This window comes from Hypomesus nipponensis, chromosome 2 (genome assembly GCF_054491055.1).
Source record: "Hypomesus nipponensis isolate SF chromosome 2, ASM5449105v1, whole genome shotgun sequence".
Lineage (NCBI taxonomy): Eukaryota > Metazoa > Chordata > Actinopteri > Osmeriformes > Osmeridae > Hypomesus > Hypomesus nipponensis.
This window is the reverse complement of record NC_140362.1, coordinates 6451734-6474256: the sequence shown is the minus strand read 5'-3', so window position 1 is coordinate 6474256 and position 22523 is coordinate 6451734. Positions and strand designations below refer to the sequence as shown.

General features: G+C 39.2%; 1 protein-coding gene across 4 annotated transcripts; it reads left to right on the top strand.

Annotated features, from left to right (window-relative positions):
* The first annotated feature begins 988 nt into the window (after positions 1 to 988).
* LOC146300598 (protein SSUH2 homolog) lies at positions 989 to 22165 on the top strand. Of its 4 annotated transcripts, none has more exons than XM_084703936.1 (12): positions 989 to 1254; positions 3540 to 3635; positions 3835 to 3919; positions 4181 to 4310; positions 4444 to 4507; positions 4680 to 4804; positions 4934 to 4996; positions 5226 to 5305; positions 17117 to 17209; positions 19916 to 20021; positions 20248 to 20355; positions 21053 to 22165. In XM_084703936.1, exons 1-12 carry the CDS (start codon positions 1230 to 1232, stop codon positions 21185 to 21187), a joined length of 1110 nt encoding a protein of 369 aa, XP_084560062.1. In that variant the 5' UTR covers positions 989 to 1229; the 3' UTR covers positions 21188 to 22165. The 4 variants fall into 4 exon arrangements, 3 of the variants coding, with proteins under 3 accessions (XP_084560062.1, XP_084560061.1, XP_084560063.1); XR_014766409.1 differs by lacking the exon at positions 989 to 1254 and having other exon boundaries at positions 2426 to 3635; positions 21053 to 21696; positions 21876 to 22165; XM_084703935.1 differs by lacking the exon at positions 989 to 1254 and having other exon boundaries at positions 2426 to 3635.
* Positions 22166 to 22523: the final 358 nt, after the last annotated feature.

The window sequence follows — 22523 nt, the reverse complement described above, 5'->3', positions numbered from 1 at the left end:
GGAGCATTAGCAACATTAGCAACAACATTAGCAAGCCAAAACTCTTTCAAGCATGTGTATTGACAGGGAGAGCCTAACCTGTCAGCTGTGTTGTCGATGCCCTGAGAGAAAAAAGTAAGTGACCAGAGCTTGCCGTAAAGCAGTATGACGTCAATGACATTTTCAAAAGCTTTTTAGAACAGAAAGGCGACTTTCAAAAAATCTAAAACCCGGCAGAGTGTATTTTTTTGGCCTTCTCTTTCGAATTCAGAATTCAAATTACTGGACAAAAAATTATATCCTGAGAAAAGTGGATTTTGAGGGGTACCGCTCCATAGACCTCCATTCATTCTGCACTCGCTCGTTAGCGCCCTCACATGGAATTTCAACCAGTTCAGAACCCGGAAGTTTCCCGATAGTGGCAGTTCTCTCTATATTAGACATTCTCTGATTAGACATTCTCTGGTCTAATGAAGGGAGAACTCCCACTCTCGGGTAACTTCCGGGTTCTGAACTGGTTGCAGTTCCACTGAAGTTCCATATGAGTGCGCTCACGGTTGAGTGCAGAATGAATGGAGGTCTATGGAGCTATACCCCTCAATCTTTTTTTCAGGATATAATTTTTTGTCTAGTAATTTGAATTCTGAATTCGAAAGGGGAGGCAAAAAAAAATACACACATGCACTCGCTCGCGATCACCCCCAGTGGAACTCTCGTGGAACTGCAACAAAATTCGGTACAATGGGGCTTAATAGGGAGTGGGCAGGCTCTCCTTAAACAGGCTCTGACTATACTTCGTTAAAAGCATGTTTTGAAAGCGTGTCACGCCGCTTGGCAGGAACATTCCAAAAGGTAACCTACGTTTGACTTCATGCAGCGCCGGCGGCGTCGACAGCCGTCTGCAGCCGGCTGACTTGAAGCAGCCAATGACATTCACTGCATCAAGTCAGCCAGCTGCAGCCGACTGGCGCCGCCGGCGCTACATGAAGTCGAACACACCTAAAGACGTAGCAGAGCCTGACATTCTCTGGACGTAGGCCATGGCCCTCCTACATTAGAAGTTTCCCGCGATAAAAAAAAGAAGTCCAGTTTAACATTAAACAAGTGATCTGATATTTCTTATTTATTGACTAAACTATATTAATATTCTTCTGATTGTATTTTATTGGGCGTGGTTGGAAGACTTGACGATTATGTAGTTTTTTTAGCTTTTCAAAAGCTGAACATTGCAAGTTAATACTGATCAAACCATGGACGAAAAGGACGAAGAATTGGGTGAGTTTTCATATCTGTGCTGTTTTCTCAAAACTGCATGGCGTTAAACGCCTGCTTTATACACTATAATATACTGTATTTGATTGTACCACAAGATATTGAATTTAGACAGCCTGCCAGACAGCCTCACAGTCCCCAGATCCAGGGGCTTCAAAGGATTCGCCGAGGCTTTGCAATAGACAACGGAGGAATGGGATTCCCTAATGATTCCTGTTTCTCCACCGGTTGTATGTGTGGTAGTTTTAGACAAAGACACCCAAAATGCCCCACATGCATGATTTACTTTATTTAACAATTCTGCTTCAAACATCTCTATACTGATATCAAGTAATTACTAGGCTATATATGTGAATCCCGCCTGTCTCTCTTGGTCTTACAGTTTGTCAAATGTTGTCACAAGACACACGTTCACTTGTGGTTCATAGTCACGTTTTTTCTTATTATGAGAGAAATTAGGAACGTTTGTTTCTGATTAACCAACCTCTTAAATAAGACAATGTCATGTTACAAAGGTCCATGAAATACATTTGATTACTTTAATGGGTATCCATTCTTCTTGTTGCAGGGATATTTTCGACTGTAGATTTAGCTATTTGCTGCTGATTCAGTGTCCACTTGCTGAATGCCATGGTGTATTTTGGGTGCATTGTCTGAGTTGTAATCAATGCTGGTTTCCCCTTTTCTACAGCTCTCTTTTTTACAGTCTGCCCATCGTGTTCCACATCTGTTATTCAGGGAAACTGTTGCTACAATATTTATATCTTCCATTATAGGTATTGTCTAACCAGTGTTTTATGGCCTTTAACTTTGTTACTTTTAAAAAAACAATTAGATGGAAAGCACCCTTGGGAATAATTTAGGTGCTCTGTGTAGCAAATGACGCACAGGCGTGACTTGGTCTACCATAATCAAGATCTTGGTATTTCTTTTTGTTATTTATCCTGACATTGTTATTTATACACATAATTGAATGAATAGTCAGGTCTAACATATTACATTGTTGTTAGTTTATTACTACGTTGTTCTGTTTAACAAGACATTTAAAGTTTAAATTGGTAGTTATGCACTTTGTAGTTGTGTTGCAGAATTACATATTAGGCCTTTGTCCTACAGTGCATAGAACAACACAGAACATCTCCTGAATGGATAATACTGTAAGTTGACAGTTTTAAGTTGCAACACAGCCTGGACTATTTAGAATCTAAGTCACCCACCCCACGTCCCAAAGTCACCTGTGCCTTAAAAGATCGACCTCTAAATGTTGGCCAACATTGTAATCCAAATAGTATTTTTATGTAAATACTACATGCATACTTTGTGACTAAACGTACATGAAGGAGGCTCTTTAATAATACTTTTTCACTGATATGTCAAGCATTTTTTTTTGCTTTAATCTAGATAAGTATGTTTACCCAAATATTGCAATATGGTACAGAAATGTAAAGTAATAAAACAACAAATATTATATATATATGATTTGATCATATATATTATAAATTATTGTATATATGGCAAATTACAAAACAAAGAAAGTATATGTATTTTATATAAATGCATTCTTTGAAAGGTCCCTATACTGTATGAATCAATGTACACTAACAATGTACACTAGGGCTGCTCAGGATCAGCCATCAGTTTTTTGGTGACTTACAGTATCTCTTAACCAGTACCTCTCCTTTAGCTCAGTCTCTTAAGACAAACTGCAGTCATCAACCTCCTCCTCAAGAAGCCCGCTCTCAACACAGAGGTTCTGGCCAATTACTGCTTGATTGCTTAAAAAAATGTCAAACCTATTTTGCCTCGAGAATGCCTTGACAATGAAGGGCACACTCAATCAAATGCATTGTTATTATTATTATCTTTTTGGCAAATGGGGGTATATGGGGAGGCTGCCATCTATGATGTCTCTGTCCTGAGAGTGGTCATGGGCTGGGAGCTGTGAATTTCTTTCTTTTAGACTGTTGTAACATCATTACTGCCTGACCGTCACTATCTGTGTTTACACAGAGTCCTCCGGCCTTCAGAGCTGACAGAGAAATGATCGAGACCTAAGCCTGGTGTTGTGTTTTCATTTATTGTCAGAGTTCTGGTTTTCTCTCCCAATCTGCAGATTGATAATACTCATAAAATCCAGAATTCAACTGAACTTTGTCACTCCATTAATGAAGAGGAAAAATACTTAATCAAGAGCAGCGCTGTTTATCATTAAAATTATATGTGTAAACCACTTGTTTCCATTGAAACTGAGCTGAAGGTTGTCTATCAATTTACCCCATCACCTTTAGGAGAGTTTGATCCCAACATTCCAGAAGAGGGTCCCACATCCCCTCCTCCTGGCTGGCTGGACTGTGTGACAGGTTATGAGGAGCCTAAAGGAGAGGGTGAGGCAGATTATCCAGTTATTTGTTGTTGTATCTCACTGTATGATGACTATCTATTTTATTGCATACTGTACCAATAAGACATCCCAACAACCTATCTGGCCTTGCCTTCTTCCTTGCTTCCTCCCTTCCTTACCTGTTTTTGTCCCTTCTGTGTGTACATTGTGGCTGAAAACAGTGCCTTGTCCTCTCTCCCCAGATGCTGCAGATCAGCTGTACCCCCCTCCACCTGCCTACAACCCCCAGCCTGAAAATGACAGGAATGCCTCTGTTCCCATTGTCAGGTTAGAGCTGCCTCAAGGTAGACCTTGCTCTGGTTCGGAATAAGGAAATGAAAACACTTTTTTTCCATCACGCATATATGTATTTGCAATTATATAAATATTTGCAACTATTTCTCTACTAAATTACTGTAATAATAAAATTTATTTCAGCTTAAATTCCAATGACTGTTACTTCAGAAGAATTGTTCTGCAGTAAAAGCTGATTTAAGTCTATGACGTTGGAAGGAACTCTCTAAAAGTATTGTGTTTATGTTGACCTAGGGTACCCACAGTATCTGAGGATATGGCAAGAGAAGCCCTGCTCAAGTTTGTGGCCTCAAAGTGGTGCTACAGTAGCAAGCCTGCTAGGAACCTGGTCTTCAAAAACCTGAAGCCTCTCACAGTCTACAGGGTAGGAAACCAAACATATCCACCACTGATCTTCCCACATCAATTTCAAAGTATTATACTCTTTGTATCATTTGTATGATGGGGTGAATATGACCTGTTTCTCTGGTAGTGGCAGCAATGCTCTTTTTTTGCAGTACCGGTTGGAAACATACACAGAGACTAGATCTAGTACCTGGGAGTGTCAACCATTTACTGGTGGTATGTAGAGATATAATATAAAATGAATTGATATAATGGTATTATGTTCTCTCTCTCCCTCTCTCTATCTAGCTATAGCTATCTAGCTATCTATATATGGTATATCTATATAGAGACTGTATAAATACATACGTAGACACATACATACAGTATCTGTCTCAATCTGTTACAGGCCAGGTTGTGGATGGGCCTCAATATGGCATGAGCCCGCCTCCTTGGGATATTCCTGTGATAACGCCACAGAGATACAAAGATGAGGTCCAGAAAATCTGTGTGCCCCACTCCTCCGTTGTTAAGGTACACTACAGTCCCTTCCTGACAATAGTACCCAACTCTTAACCTGGGATATGTTCTTACTTCCTGACTCCCCTTCTCAAATAAAGGTTGTGTGACAGAAAATGTTTCTATGGTCAACGTGTGTTACAGCCATGCCACCGATGCCACGGCTTTGGCAGAGTGCGCTGCAAACACTGTCAAGGGAAAGGATCGGTAAGTGTGTAACACACACCTTTTCCACTGTATCTTCACTTTACTTTGTTTTGCTCTGTCTCCCACCTCTCTCACATTCACTCCCAGATGTATATATCCCATACACACTAAAAACACACACACTTCCTCTGTTTCTGTCTCTCTTTCTTTTCATGTTTTTGTCAGTATGCCTTTTCTGATGATAAGAAAGAGAAAAGTAGATCGATGTAGGATAAACCTTTTTTCTAAGAAACGCTGTACAGCTTGCCATGGCTCCAGGTACACCAGAAACAAACGTTGTGGAAGCTGTCACGGGAGGGGCAGAAGAAGGTGAGAATCTCTCTCTCTCTCTCCGCCCTTGAGAACTGTATGATAACTATGAGCACCCCTGTGTGTGTGGGATAGAAAACCACTTTACAGTTTTTTCCAATCGCTTTGGCTCATTTTTGGAAACAATCTTATAACATTCTCTAAATCAGTGTTTCTCAGCTTTTGGATCGCAAGTTGATGGGACGTATACTTCAGCTCCGTAAAAAAAGTTAACGCATATTAAGTTACCAGACTTGCCCAAGTCTCACGCATTCACCGTGAGACACCAAGTTAATAGCCGTCCGGAGTTATACAAAGTTGAACACCCCCCTTCCCCCCTCCCGGTCATGACTTATGTATGACCAAGGAGAAATGTGGGTCCTGAGGTTAGACCAGTTGAGAAACACTGTTCTAAGTGTAATCGTCACGTTTACAGTTTTTCTCAATTGCTTTCGCTCAAATCTTGAATGAGAATTCGTTTTTTTCAAAACAATGAAATCTAATCTCTGAACAATGTATTTGTTCACACCAAATTAGAATTTATTTTTCACATGCTGTTTAGTTAAACAGGATGACATCGTTCTAAAGTACCATGCGCAAATTTCACCTTGATATGTCAAAACATCATTGAATTAGAGCTGTTTAAGCTTTGGCCGAATCGAACAAGCCATGCTACAGGAGATACGGCTTCTTTTTTTTTGACAGAAATCAATGGGTTGAAACGTTTTCCTGCAAAGTGTAATGTCACTGGTTTGAATTCAGGCACAGTCTTTTGGCCAGTCATAATTTTGATTACTTGTTTAGTTAAACAGGCAGACATCATTCTGAAATACCATGGGCAATTTTATGTAATTTAACCTTGAAATGTCAAATTTTCTTAACCTTTGTCCCAAAGCTGGCAAAAAACTAATACTCATATCACGCAGTTGGAGCACAGCTAGATAATCAGCGTCAGCACCCTTGGGTACCCAGCATGCAGTGCGGCATGTCCAAAAACGCAAAGACCTGTGGAAAATAGTTTGGTTACAACAGCCTTGCGAGGGATTTCAGTTGTTGTGTTTGTTCAGTTAGATGTTTGTAATGTTATTGTTGGTTAGTTAATGTAATCTTGTTGGTCACCCTGATTGTGCATGTAGTGTAGTTTAATGTGACCAGAGAGTCGGCTGCTGTCCTGTCACAGGCTATTCTCGCAAGGAGTTGAATATGAGCTCTGCCCCTAGCCCAGTTGCCCACATGACTATTGTTAATTGTGCATTGACTGAGAGTCTGGAAAGAGATCAACTCAAGAAGAGTTTCAATATCCTATGGAAAGTTAATAATGAGCCCTTACTAATCATAAAATCTCAGCGGTTGGTGTGTAGCAGAGAGGCTAGAGACACTGACTTGTAACCTTATGCTCATGAGTTCAAATCCCTGCTCAGCCTATTGTTGTTGGCCAAACATGAAGTAGTTTTGCTCTCTTGTTGTCCAAGTCTCGATCTTCGACAGTGTACAAGTTTATAATATTTTGCCATTTTGCGGAGGAACCCGCATCGCTGCTTGCAGCTATATTTATAATTGTATTGTAATGACTACCCTAGGTCCGAAAGCAACAGGCATGCGATGACGTTAGAGAATCTGAATCGTTTATTCACGGTAACACAGGCTGTTTGGCCGTAGCCTACTGTACGCCAAATCAAATAACAGAATGGTACTAGCACACACAGAACAATCACGACCAGCTCTCTGAAACCCAGGTGTAATAGAGAGAACTAAAAGGTTAAACCTGGGGCCTGTACTACGAATCAAGATGTGGTGTTAGCGAGGTAACTTCAGGTTCAACCCAGGGTTTTCTGTAATATGACGGTTGATCACTTGTTACCGGGGTAGATCGCCATGGTAACACATGCTGAACGGCTAACCTAGTCGGTAGCAGGTTAAGTTGGAGATCAGAGATCAATCGGTATAAAAACCCCGCCCACTAACTCATTCTTGACGATCATGTCGTCACCGTTCATAGAAGATCCTGTGGAGCTTGGTGCGCGGATAGTGAGAGGTGCTCAGAAGAGCCAGAACATTTAGAGACCGACAAAACCCTTTCGCATTCCCTCATGAGTATCTTTCTGAAAGACATAGATTCTTAGCAGAGGGAATTACGTATATTGCCAGCTTCTTGAGCCGTATGTTGCCAATGCAACTCATTGAAGCTGTGCACTCAGTCCCACACAGACTGAATGCATAGCGTTTCGTTATTTCGCTATGGGTAGTTTTATAGTGTGAGTGATGCGGAGAACCTGAGCAAGAACACGGTCTGCTGCGCAAAGAAAAACAGATTTTCTTTAATGGCTGTTGCCACCATATTCTGATTAATGGAGTGATGAAAACGAGATATCCAAAGTGCCCTTTGTAAAAACTTTGGACTCTAATATGTTGACAAAATGAAACTAGGTTTTTCACTCTATGTTCTGATTTCCATTCAGGAAATGTATGCAAATGATATCATATTTGACAACTTAATCATTTGCTCATTTAAACATAGGCCTACATTTACAGGAAACTAGTAATGAAAACATTATTTGACCTACTATTAGTTATCAACTGGGGAGGTTTCATGTTGATATGTCCCTATTCACTGGGGTGTCTCCCCTTAACCCTTTTGTCCTTGGGTTGCTTTGACCCATTTCCTAATAATTTCCATTTCAGAAATTGGGGTTTCTTTCAACCAAAACCTTTCAAACCAAAAAGAACTATGAGTATCTGTACAAAGCTATTCACAAGTGATACATACATGATCATTTCACTACTTTCATTGAATTTTGATGTTTCATTCACTTTAATAGCATTTTTCAAAATTAATAAATAGGACATTGAAATAGAGAAGTGGTGAAAATCCCCACAAAAGATTCAAAAGGCACAACAAATAATCCACAAAAAGGTATAAAAAGATCAAAACGTAGACAAAAGTTTAACAAATACATCCTCATGTGTTCTCCCTCCCCTAGGAACACAGACAAATATGTCAGTGTAACTACGTTAAGTTTCTTTCATTCAGTCATGTACTATCTCTTCTCATATTCCAGTTAGGGTTAGTTTCCAGCTTGTTTTTTTTTATTAAAAGCCTCTTATAATTGAGCTCCAAGGTTCTTTTATACAGGGCCCTCACATTGTCTGCTCCAACCTGAAACAAATGAAGAACATTGTCCCTTTGCAAGGCACACTTGGAGAAAGTTGAAGGTGTCCATTTGACAACTGTGGTTCATTGCTTATACCTTGTGTCTTTGTCTTGGCCTTGAAGTGGAGGCCCTATGCTCAGGGGGAGGAAGAAGTTCCTCTTCCTGCTGAGTTTAACACCATAGCAATTCAATCAATTGAGTCATATTTGAAATGAGCACTTTAAGGACTTATGTCTTATGTTGAGACCACCACCATTAGTAAGTCATTACAGACACTTCAATCACAGCCACACATTCACACACTCTCACCATCTGTGTTGCAAGTGGTAAATAAAACTCAAAAGTGTACCCCCAAAATGAGCAGGCAGACACAGTTTCCTGATCATGTAGGACTTCCACTTGAGAAAGTAAATGGTATATTTGATCAATATTCAGCTACCACATACGGCATACATACTGGCGTATGACTACTATTTTCACTGTTACCTCTGTATGGCACAGTGGGACGACAGTGGGTGGTGGCAGCAACACCACTGTATTTCCTGTCACTGCAGAGAACAGTAATACATTTCACTGCTACAATATTCATAAATAATTGTTGAATGAACATAGTCACATAGATTACTTGAAATATACATATAACTGGGCTTCCAACCTGCTGCCACCAGGGTCTGAAGAAATGCCCCCTTCCACTCCTTCCATCATGGGGTGACCCTGATAGCTGGAGCAGGAATGAAGTCAATGAAGTCACCCCCCTCCCCCCATTGCCTATTTTTTCTTCCTGTTGGCTGCAGGCAATTTCATTCCTCTATAGGCCTTTTGTAGCTATACAATATCCTACAAAAGGGACTAATTCAGGCAATTTAGCGTTGTACTTGTTGGCCTTAAAATATGTGCAAGTATTGCCTACTGCTACTTACCGTTTTGAATTATGTTTTTATATTTATTTTGTATTTGCTCCTACGATCGTTTGCCACTGCAGGGTTGAAACTAAAATAATACAGCAATAAAAGTTTAACGTTGTGGAATGCACACGTGTAATTATGGTCACATCTTCAATAAATCATGTAGCTTACGCATATACAGCATATGCTATTTTCTGACAGCTTGGCAGCTGCGACTTTGTTGAATTTTGCCTGTATTATATTTTATTTATTTAATGTTTATTTCAGGCGCAATTGCCCATACACAGAAACATTACATACAAGAGACATGAATCTACTTATCTAAAATGCCTAACTAAAAACAACACATGGCCTATGCATGGCTCTTGTTTTGTCCATGTTTGCAATTGGACATACGATGCAAACACCGCCCCTTTATGTGAACGCGCACGTCTCTAGATTGGAAAGATCTGGGTTGAGTTAGAGAGTTGATAACTGCCGTCGTAGCACCGCATATCGTGATTGTTAGGCTTCGCGTAGCCGGGTAACTGATCTTGATTCGTAGTACAGGCCCCTGGTCCTAACAATGTCCCATCCCTTCAGCCCAACCCCCCCCCCCCCCCATGCCCCTCCACCAACCATCAGGATGCCCTGCTGCAACCGAACATTCTGTGAATTCCTGTGATTGGCAGATAGCAGGTTGATTGGCATGTCAGACCCAGCGAACACTGAACAATGACCACAAAACACAACAGTCCAACATGCCACACACATCTGTCTGTGCGGGGCGCTACAGTATGATAGATCTTAGTAATTTCAGTTATTTCTCTGATTATCTGTATATCACTTTTCCTGCTGCCATGAAATGTGCTAGCATACTAAGCTATTTCAACGAAATGGCACCAAAGACCTCAAGAGACTATTATACCTTTATTCTGGCAAATTGGATTGTAATTGAATATCATAATTGTAAAACATGTTTTTTGTATACTTTCAGTTTTACTCTGTTTCATAAAAAAAAACCTGGAGCTTGGAAGCTACATCCTGACTTTGCGTCTATATGAAAAGAGTTAGGCTGGCTGTCGACATGTGTTAAGAAACACACCTGGAGGACAGTAAGGGCATTGTCATACTCTTCACATCTTCTAAACATTCTTTCATTTTTTGAGCCATCACCTGCAAAATTATTAATTCAATTAACATAATCTGTCAGACATATAGCTCTGGAAAACATTGAGAGACCACTGCATTTTTTTTCTTTAATAAAAAAAAAAGTTGAGAAGGACAATTTTTACTGAGGAACTATGGAGTTAGATTAGTTTCATAAATCACAAAAAAACGTAACACGATTCACAAATGTATTTCATGATTAACAAATAAATGTAACGCGATTCACAAATGTATTTCATGATTCACAAATAAATGTAACGCGATTCACAAATGAATTACCCCATTACATTTTTTTGCAACCTGACGAACACAAGTTACAAATCGGAGAACACGAGTTACAAATCGAAGAATACGAGTTACAAATCGGACAAACACGAGTTACAAATCCCTGCATTTGTGTGTGGATTTTGGGAACTTTCCTGACGTGCTTAGATTCACAAATGCATTTCTTTCTAAAAGATATTCTCTGCAGCCTATCAGCCTATCTTCTCTTCCAATTTTAGCAAAAATCGCCCTTCTCAACTTTTCTTAAATGAAAGAAAAAGGTGAATTATTTAACTATTGAATTAATAATTTTACATGTAATGGCTCACACAATGAAATAATGTTTTGAAAGTTGTGAATAGTGTGACAATGCCACTGAGAATCCACTCATCAGTTTTGAACAGCATCCATGTGTATGTAGTTATTGTGCCCAATTGTAGACAATACTTACTCTTTTGCAAACGTGCCAAAACTAGTGCTGGGCAGATTTTTTAAATCTAGATTAATGTCACTGTAATCTTGGAATTAATCTAGATTAAAATGGCTCATTTGAATTCCGCCGAAGGCATTCAGAATGTGTGCTACCCAAATAATGACTAAAAGTCTTTGAGAATGGGTTTCTCAAACCAGGTGAGCGAGGAGATTAGTTAGCTTGGTTGACAAAGCTGTGCTGACGGCCTTGCCTCGGTTGCACTCAAACATAGCCTACTAGTTTGACGACGACTCTTCCCCTGCGCTACATCAGTGCTTGGCCCGGCATCGTCCGCATTAGCTAAGGGATGCTTTGCGTTTAGGTGGTATTTGAGACTGGAAGAACTCGTACAGTAAACTAATTTCGCATTACACAAGGTGCAAACAACTTTAATCTTGTCGGGGTTTCCATTGGGAAGGTTCTTAAAAAAACATTTTCCCTGAAGCAAACCCAGCGGCTTCATAACTGCATGCATGTTAGCACGTTACGTTTGATGTGGTAATTTCATCCACAATGCATCCACACAGGTTCGAAGTCTCGTTCTCGCCCCCTACAGTGCAATTTGGCTAGGTATACATCCACGGTAAAATATCAGGGTGAAAGTCATCATAGCTTGCGTAGTATAGACCCAGCTCCCGACCCAACTTTGAGAATAGATTAACGGCGACATGTTTTTTTATCGCCCGATGAGAGTCTCACGTTAACGCAGCACGTTAACGCCGATAACGGCCCACCACTAGCCAAAACACATGAAAATTGCTTTAATTAATAAGAAATCAAAATCTGGTGTGTTGTAATGTTATGCTAGGTTGCTGTTATGTAATGCTAGGTTGCGTGCGTTGTCTTGTCCCAAGAATTTCAGTGCCCAGTCTGACATTGTGTTGTTCTGTGCTCCTGACAATAAAACTTGACCAAAAAATTGCAACCAGGGGGTAACCAGGGGGCCCTCAACGACATGTTGTGTAACTGAAATAAATTAAAATGAGCAAGACAACTGTCCGATCTCTTACAAAAAAGAAGTATATTAAAGTTTACTATAAGTATACTAAAATATGGATAGTACACTTTTAGTTCACTTTTGATTTACTTTTAAGAAGTATACTTAGAAAATGGTACACTTTTGATATAAGTATTGATTAAGTATTCTTTGAAAATCAAATCAAATGTATTTGTATAGCCCTTTTTACACGCAAGCATGTCACAGAGGGCTGAAAATAGTTCACTTTTGTAAGAAGTATACTTAGAAAATAGTTCACTTTTGATATACTTTTATGTATGCTTTGAAAATAGTTCACTTTTTATATACTTTTAAGAAGTATGCTTGGAAACAGAAAATGGTATACATTTCTTCTGGAGTAGGATGTACGTTTTCGATTATTATACAGCAAAAACAGTCAAAATAATTTTAAAGTACATTAGGGGTTACATTTTTTAGATTAATCTCATTCTAATTATTCATGTCTATGAAAATCTATTATTCATTGCATATTGAATCTTTTTTGGTACTGAAGCTGTAACCTTTATTATATGGCATTTTTAGCTTCTTTTCATTTTGTTAACGAAAATAAATGGTACCTCTAGGCTAATTGTAGCTAGCTCTCAAGTCTTCTCACGCTGTGTTTCATGTGTTGCCTAGCAACTCATTACTTTTGATAGAAAGCGGACAACATGGTTCTGCTAAAATGGCTTTAATTTCAACACAAAATAACGATACAAGTGATTAAAAGAGTCTTCATCCTCACTTTCGATTACAAATCTTTTCAGCATCATCTGGATAGTAAAACTCAGCAGCTGACTCGTGGCTCATTTTGAAGATGATGTCAGAGGGCAATACGGAGCTGTATTGACCGCTGAGGAGGGCAATACGCGTCTGGCATGATTACCCATTAGCCAATCAGAAAGCTCCTACCGTCGTTGCCATATAATAATAATAATAATTATCAATTGGAGTATTAACGGAAAAAACAAAAAAGTTACTTGAGAAAGAAGCAGACAGAAGGGTTGCATTATGCATTTGAAGGTTATACTGTCAAACTGACTGAAGAACGAAATAACGACGTGAAAAAATTAAGATAGTGTGGCTCATTGGCTGGTCAATTCCCATGATGCAAGGCATCAATAGTGTTAAAATTTGCTGATAAGTTTGCTGTTTGTTCGAAATGCAAATGTAACTTCATGAATTTCGTTTTTTAAATGTGTCTGCTTAGAATGTAGTGTTTTGTTGTGTGGTCATTGTTGTGGTGGTTTACACGCAAGCATGTCACAGAGGGCTGAAAATAGTTCACTTTTGTAAGAAGTATACTTAGAAAATAGTTCACTTTTGATATACTTTTAAGTATGCTTTGAAAATAGTTCACTTTTTATATACTTTTAAGAAGTATGCTTGGAAACAGAAAATGGTATACATTTCTTCTGGAGTAGGATGTACGTTTTCGATTATTATACAGCAAAAACAGTCAAAATAATTTTAAAGTACATTAGGGGTTACATTTTTTAGATTCATCTCATTCTAATTATTCATGTCTATGAAAATCTATTATTCATTGCATATTGAATCTTTTTTGGTACTGAAGCTGTAACCTTTATTATATGGCATTTTTAGCTTCTTTTCATTTTGTAAACGAAAATAAATGGTACCTCTAGGCTAATTGTAGCTAGCTTTCAAGTCTTCTCACGCTGTGTTTCATGTGTTGCCTAGCAACTCATTACTTTTGATAGAAAGCGGACAACATGGTTCTGCTAAAATGGCTTTAATTTCAACACAAAATAACGATACAAGTGATTAAAAGAGTCTAGTCTTCATCCTCACTTTCGATTACAAATCTTTTCAGCATCATCTGGATAGTAAAACTCAGCAGCTGACTCGTGGCTCATTTTGAAGATGATGTCAGAGGGCAATACGGAGCTGTATTGACCGCTGAGGAGGGCAATACGCGTCTGGCATGATTACCCATTAGCCAATCAGAAAGCTCGTACCGTTGTTGCCATATAATAATAATAATAATAATTATCAATTGGAGTATTAACGGAAAAAACAAAAAAGTTACTTGAGAAAGAAGCAGACAGAAGGGTTGCATTATGCATTTGAAGGTTATACTGTCAAACTGACTGAAGAACGAAATAACGACGTGAACAAATTAAGATAGTGTGGCTCATTGGCTGGTCAATTCCCATGATGCAAGGCATCAATAGTGTTAAAATTTGCTGATAAGTTTGCTGTTTGTTCGAAATGCAAATGTAACTTCATGAATTTCGTTTTTTAAATGTGTCTGCTTAGAATGTAGTGTTTTGTTGTGTGGTCATTGTTGTGGTGGTTTACCATTGTAACCATGAGTTAAATGACTGTTACGTTTCATAAGAGCTGGATTCTTGTAACATTAACACTTGCACAGTGAATAGCATCTTTCAGCTAAGAATCTGCAGTGTAACTTTGCAAGGGCCCCCGTTCTCGTTAAGTGACTTATAATCTGAGGCGTTGGAGGGCTCCTAAACATTATAATATATCAGTAAGTAATAGAAAAATTAAATTTATTACGTTTACTTGAAATACTTACATGAATTGAAAGTGCACTTGAGTATGCATAAGCATACTTTGAAGCGCTTTAGGAAGTATACTTCATGAACTGAAAGTGCACTACACAGGTTACTTTAGACTATTCCAAGGTATACTTTTAAGTACTTTAGGAAGTATACTTTATGAACTGAAAATGCACTACAGATGTTACTTTAGAGTATTCCAAGGTATACTTTGAAGTACTTTAGGAAGTATACTTGATGAACTGAAAGTGCACTACTCAGGCTACTTTACAGTATTAAAATATAAACCTTGAAAACCTTGTACTTTAAAGTGTACTAAATTACCTAAAAAGTAGGCCAATTCAGTTTACTTAGTACGAAAATAGTATATAAATAAGTACACTGCTAGTATATTTTAAGTAACATGATAATAGTATACTTATACTAAGTATACTTACAAAATAAACTTGAAGTATACTTCTTTTTTGTAAGGGGTGTTTAAACACTCACTGTTTAAGGGTGATAAATTGACCAATTAAATTGTGTGAATACCAGATGACATACCCTTTATCATATCAGCCCCCTAGGCGCCTGCCTAGTTCGCCTATAGCAAACGCCGGCCCTGCATGTAGTGAAAGCAAAAAAAGGAGAAACAGAGCGAGCAGAGCAGCGCTTTTACAAAGTGTGCTTTCTATCGACTGCTTTTTTTTAAAAAGGAGGTTGCTGGTTGCTCGTCAAAGGAGGCACCTGTTCTTAGTGCTAGCTCGTCTCTTAATGTTAGCAATGAGGGTGATTTTTCTTGACTCTACTAGGGTGGACAGTAGAACGTGTCATTTTTGGCCAAGGCAACTGTCAATTGTTCTGGAACGCAGGTAGCAAACGCATCAAACTTTCAGAAAGCAGCCTAAGGCCGCGTTCACACTTGGCTTATTTTGTCAGACAAAAGCACCTTTTGAGCCCCTTTTTAGCCTTTTTAGCCTTTCCAGAAAAGCGCTGGGTGACGTCAAGTGCCTTTCTGACGAGAATTTTGTAACCTGAATGGGAATCATATATTTTATACAATACAATGTGATACATTATTATCCGTTGGTTCCTTATCGACAGCTAGCTACTATGGCCAATAAAATGCAATGCATCCAATTACTTGCTTTAGCTTTGGTGTTTGAGGGGTCATAGCCTTAGCCATAGCCTGGTAACTAAGGTAGAAGGTTACTAGGGAAGGTACACTCGTCCCTACTCTCCTCGTCCTGACTGGTCAGCTGTCAAATAGGCGCTTGACGTCACCCAGCGCTTTTCTGAAAAGTTGAAAAACTGAACTCAAAAAGGCGTCGGGCTGAGCGCTTTTAAAAAAAGGTGTCAGCCTTTTTTGTTTTCCTATAGGGTTGCATGTAAAAAGGCGCTGACGGCAGCGCTTTAAAAAAATAAAATAAGTCAAGAACGCGGTCTTAATGTAGCTAACAACGCCGCCTGAAAATATGGCACCGGAATTTTCAGGTCCATGTCCTTTTCTTAGCGCAATAACTAACGACCAGGGACGAATCTAGGTTCCCACTTTTGGGGGGGGCTAAGCCCCTAGATAAAACCTATTATTTTTCCTGTGACCCAGCAAAACTAGGGGGGTCTGGGGGCATGTTCCACAGTATACATTTTTGAAAATATCCTTTTAAATAGTGTCCTCTAGTGGGTTTTAGAAGAGAAATTAACACATTTAGATGTAAAATAAAAGATTATTATTTTTTTGGGGGGGCTAATGAAACTTATAGGGCTAGATACGCCCATGCTGACGACGACTAGCAATACATTAAAAACAAATATACCAGTTAGCATGTAAACACTTACACCTTAAAGCTATCAAATGTTGGTTTCAATAAACATTGAGAATGCGTATGAAAATACTGTTTATAGTTTTTCAAAAACTATCGGCTAACTAACGTCGGCAAGACATATGTGTGCTATCCGGGTTGGTTTCCTTTCTAACTTTTTTCAGCATGTCGGCACCACATGGACATTTCCGGAAATTATAGTTAGGTCAGAGCCATATAAAAAGAGTAAATATAAGTAAATAAAGCAAGTACATTTCTCTTCCACTTGCCCTACAAAAAAATCCAATTGTCCCGGACAAATGGACAAGCCTTAATGTTGAGCCTTGAAGAGGCTTATTCATGTATTATTACATGCTATTATGTTCGCTGCTGGCTGCAATCAATTGAATTTTGTAACCAACATAGTTTTACATATATAACTAGCTGTGGTTGAGTTGATAGGAGGGGTGGGAGGGGCCCATTATGCCTTTGTGCCCAGGATCCCAGAATTTGTTAATCCAGCCCTGCCGACAGTGCTGCCATCTCCGTGGCCTAACCTGTTGTTCTCCCAGGTGCGTATTCTGTCATGGAAAAGGCAACAGAAATTGCCAATCCTGTGCTGGCAAAAAGTACCTCCTCAACTACATCCAGCTGACTGTAACATGGTGCGTTAACATTTTATTTTATTTTATCTTATTTTTTACTGTTGCTTTTCTACAGGTACACTCAGGGACGTGCACAGGCTATGGCTAAGGTTGCCCGGGCAACTGCCCGTTTGCCCTCCTCGAGTCAAAGTGCCCCTCTGAGGAAAATGAATAAATAATAGTCACTTTAAACAGCTGCAGAATTAGACTTAGATTTTAAAAATTGCCAGCCAAAACATTTTACAAAGTAGCCTTATTCACTTCCAATCGATAAGCCTATGGGCAACAAGAGGGGGGATGCCCTTTTTTCAGGCCAGAGCAACTGCCCTTCAAAATTCCTGTGCACGTCCCTGGGTACACTTGCACTTATAGCGATTCATGTTGTTTAATTGTAACTTGCTTCACTACATGCTCTTATGGTTCTTCCCTTTGGCACTTATTTTTGGTTGTTCACAATATGTGCTTCATGTTTTGGCTACCCGCAATGTTTTGGGGCTATCTTGTTGTTATTATCAGTGACCTACGCACTTTGTAAAGCTCTCTTTGAAGTCGCTTCGGATAAAAGCGTCTGCTAAATGAATACATGTAAATGTTTAAAATTATATAGGTCCTGCAAGAGCACATTCATCAAGATTGAACCTGATTTTACTTTGTGTATCAAGTGAAGATAAACAGCAGTGGCTTTGAATTAATAAATTAAGTTGCACAAATTACTAATGCAAAAAGGTTATATTAGTGGTACACCCAAAAGTCACAAAATACAGTCTTTACTTATCCAAGACAACATTAAAGATGATGTGAACATGAAATACAAGCTTGAGTAGAAAACTCTCAAAGCCAAAGTCATTTGTTGGCATCACCTGACAATAAACTGGCTGCATCCTCAGTATGATACAACAATTACAGGCCCTGTGCCTGGACATATGGTCTATTTAAAAGACTAGAAATTCCCACACAGGCACCCAACACTGCTGTAGTTGATTAGAGTTTACTGCATCTGCCTCTGCTTTCTTCCCATCAAGATGTGGGTTTGCTATCTCATCATGCTGGTTTGGTTGCTGCTTCCATCCCAGCGCTAACCTTAGGTCCAATAGTATCGATATACAGGGATGCAAACGGCGCGCTTTTCGGCGCCTCCCGCTTTTTTCACGTCAGTTTGGGTGACTTGTGTGAATCGTGCAGATCCGAAGTTTTTTTTAAGGGGGGGGGGGGGGGGGTCTGATTATAATTGCACCAACAGTAATTCTGGATTGCCTCCACCAAACAAGTAAATAGGAAATAAGCAAATCAGCAGTATGTGCGCAAGCCTACTCGTGTGTCTTCTTGCTGCGTATCTTTTACTGTCTATGGCGAGGTGACTCAATAGGCAGATCCGGACCTAGACGCAATACAAGCAAGTTTTCATTGGTGCGTGTCCAATCTAAAGCTCCATCAGGAGCTGTAATAACTGTAATCACCATGACAATTCACTCACTCAACATTGGCCGCAAACTTTGTGGGTCATGCAGGTCGTGTGTGTCATTGGCAACAACGCAGGCTCATCAATTTGGCTAGCAATGGCTAGCAATTTCGTCAACAAATACCAAGAAATAGGTTGCAGCAGTTTGTCTTTTGACTACACTTGCAAAATCCGCTAATAGGACTGAGCTCGAATAGCTTCGGCGACTTTTTATAGTACAAAATCCAGACATCCCGAAATGCAGAAACTCATTTCCGGGAGATAATTGCAGCATTTATCCAGTGACCGTATAGTTTTGAAGCACCAAAAAAACTGTTCAAAGCAGCCCCATTCAAGTCCCTGGATACTGGGCTTCAACAGAGAAATGCACTGTGACGCTATGGGAAAGTATAAGAAGGAAATCGAGTCAGTCGACCTGCTACTATAATGTATCTGATTCTGAACGAACTCGTCTTCGAGATGAACGTGTTCTAATTCAAAATGTTAACACAATAGTAAATATTTGACCATACATTTTTTTGACATTTTAGGGGAAGCCGAGTTTCCCTTGCAGTCTTAAAGAAATCGCCTACTGTCATGGATTTTATTGGGGTGACCATACACAGCTTGTGGCAAGTAGAATAAACTACCTCTCAAAAGTAAGACCCTACAGGCCTTGTCCTCCATTGATCCTGTGGTGAGGGGCCATTCCCAGGCTACTCAGCTGAAGGAGTTGGCTTGGATCATCAACATTTAGTGCCCTTTGGTGGCCAGGAAGAAGAGGAAGGAGTAAAACCAGAAGAAGTGCTAGATAGTTTAATAAGAGTTTATGTATCGGAATAAAAAATGAAATAGAATGTTCCAAATAAGTGTTGGTGTATTTTGATCTTTAGAATGTCATTTTACTCAATGTGCATGTAGGGGTGGGCCAGGGATGTCAGGGGGTTGGTGGCAAAGTAAGGATATGGATATTTGCTGCGGGGCGAGGGCTATAATTACTTCTCTCTTTTTTGACCATACATGTGTTTGCATCCCTGGATATATATGCCCCTTAATGATGGATAAGATTCCACATCATGTGAAGTTTTCTCTGTATTCTTGGTCAAATGGCTTCCTAAAGTAGAACCACACCACCAAAGATGAACACAGACATTGTTCTAACAAATAATTTCACTGCGTAAACCATTGGTTGACTGAAATACTAATTGAATCACGATAACTAGAAAAGTGTATTTAAGTGTGGTTTACTACTACTTTACTACTGCCCTCCTGCTTTATGTTTGTCACAGGAAGAACCATGTGTTTGAGTTCATACCTGACCGCCTGCCAGAGTTCCCTCTCAAGAAGTTTGAAAAGGTGACCGCGGATCCGTTCTTTGTGGATGAAAACCTCCTGGTAAAGAGCGGTCTTCTCTTCCCTTTCCTCATCTATTCTTTCCTTAATTTTGATCCCATGTTGTCTTGTTGTTACTTTTCATGTCATATTGCATTATAGTCTAGTCTTTTCATTTTAATTCACTTTGTTTTAATATCAGTAAAATTGTCTGTGTCTATTCAGTCTATTCATGTCTCATGTCTATTCAGTATGTACTGGCCAGTACTAGCAATGCTTCTCTTCTCAGGTGTACCCCATTGTGGGTTTTCCTGACCAGGACATCTGTGAACAGTCCAGGATAGCAACCCAGGAACACTTCAGCAAATTCTCCTCTGTCAGCCGGATTCTACAGCAGGTCAGATGCAAACTCATCATACACACAAACACACACACACATGCACTCCACACAAAGTACACATTCTTGATCACACAGTCCCTGCCCTATGCACAGTCTGTGCCACACAAACATTGGCTTGCTAACAAATGGAGCATTATAGCTAACCTATGGAGCATATCTAACAAATGGAACTACTCACATTTTCTTTAACACTGGAATGTGCACCCTGTGCTCCTCCCAAGGTTTCTTCCATTTTTTCTCCCGTTGGGAGTTTTTCTGGGAGTTTTTCCTTGTCTTCCTTGAGGGTTTCGGTTGGTTGAGGGGCAGTTCTATGGGCGTATGTGAAGCCCTCTGTGACATGCTTGCGTGTAAAAAGGGCTATACAATTTTTTTTTATTTGATCTGCACCCAAAATGCAATTGCCTTTAATGGCCAATAGATGTCAGTGCCTGCTGTTACCTCAACCACTGCTCCTCTTTCTTAAGGCCTTTAGGTGATTTAATCTTGAGTAAATGGATAAATACAAGCTAGTTTAAAATCCCACCAAACCTTTCATTCAGTAGCTTTTACACAATTACGTGTACCTACTTAATCTTTATGATTTGATCCCAGTTTTACAATTGGAGTATGGTCTTGGAATCCAATTGCTGATTGATCATGGTGAACAAGAATTTGGAATTTGTCCAGCAATCTTTGTTTGTCTTTTGTTTTGCAGCGTCAAAGCATTGAACTGGTGCCCCTGACTCATGCATTCTATGCATACAATGGAAAAGACTTTGAATACTTCATTTATGGTCTCGAAAACAAGATTTACACTGCAAAGTATCCCTCTGCATGTAGTATTTTGTAAATGTAAACATTTAAATTCTTATAAAGAATGTATTTGTAATCGCTTACCATTAAGCAAATATGGCAGGCCTTAATGGACTTAACTTACGATGTTTATCTTTTGTTTATTGGTAATAATTAGTCAACATGTATAGTAGCAATAACACATGTATGTATTGATATATAGTGAAGCAATAGCCCTTATATATTTTAAAAGCCAATATCATTTGTATGATTATAATCTTACATGATCTTAAGCCTGGATCAAAGCTGACACTGTTATTTGCCTTGATTGTCTGTCCATTTCAGGTTGAAAGATTGTTATTGGAATTGGAAAATTCATATTTACTGTATTTTACAGATACACCCCATTCTTAAAAATACTAGTTTTTGTGCATAGCTTTTGATAACTTTATCTGTATATATTTACCTCTACACTATGCAGTGATTGTTTGTCCTTGGCTTGTTTTACAATATTCCAGACAGTGTACTGTAAATGGAAGTGGCTGTAAATGGAAGGGCCTAAAGCATGTGAGTTGACCTTTTTTAAGGGGCATGGGGAACTGTTCAAAGACAGACAAAAAAATATGCTAGGATTAGATCTGCTTTTACACCTTATTGTTAAATATGTGTTGCTTACTGTAAATTATCTTTAGTTGGCTCCTTATCTCATAGCAGTGCAAGTATTGTTTGTACCCTATTTTTGGCAGATTCATCAAGCCTTATGATTTGTCCGAAAAACAAGTCACACCAACAACAACATTTTGGAAATATGTTGGTGACAGTGTTCCTGGCACAGGAAGAAGGCTACCAGATGCTACCAGTGTGATTGTGCCATAGCAGATGGGAGTCAAAAATAACCAGGAAACAAATTTGTGTTGGTCAAAACAGCAGTGGCCCACTGTAGCCTGGCATCCTCAGGGGCTTTCACATCCCTCCATTTCCTGACCAGGGGAAAGTCCTGCCATTGAAATAAATTGTTTCAGTTCTCCCTAATTAATCTGCTTATTTTTTTGTCTATCTTTAAATAGATTTTGAAGCAATTATGATGTTTGTGTTAAAAAAAACTGGGGGAGGTTCTATAAGTAACTCAGAATTAGAGATCCACCATCATGTGACACACAGAAATTACTTAAATCGCTGGACACAAATACTATCTATCATAGGCCTTTTTCTCATAAGGTTGGGCCTTCAACCTTGATTTCCCAATGATGTCTGCATAGATATTTTTTCTTCCTCTTCCAGCTAAAGCATTACGGTTTATGTTGTGGTTTCCCTGCTTTGCCTCTGTGCCGTAATGCAATCTGGATTCACTTGGCGTGACGTTGAATGAAAGCAAGCTTTAATGCCCTGCTTGG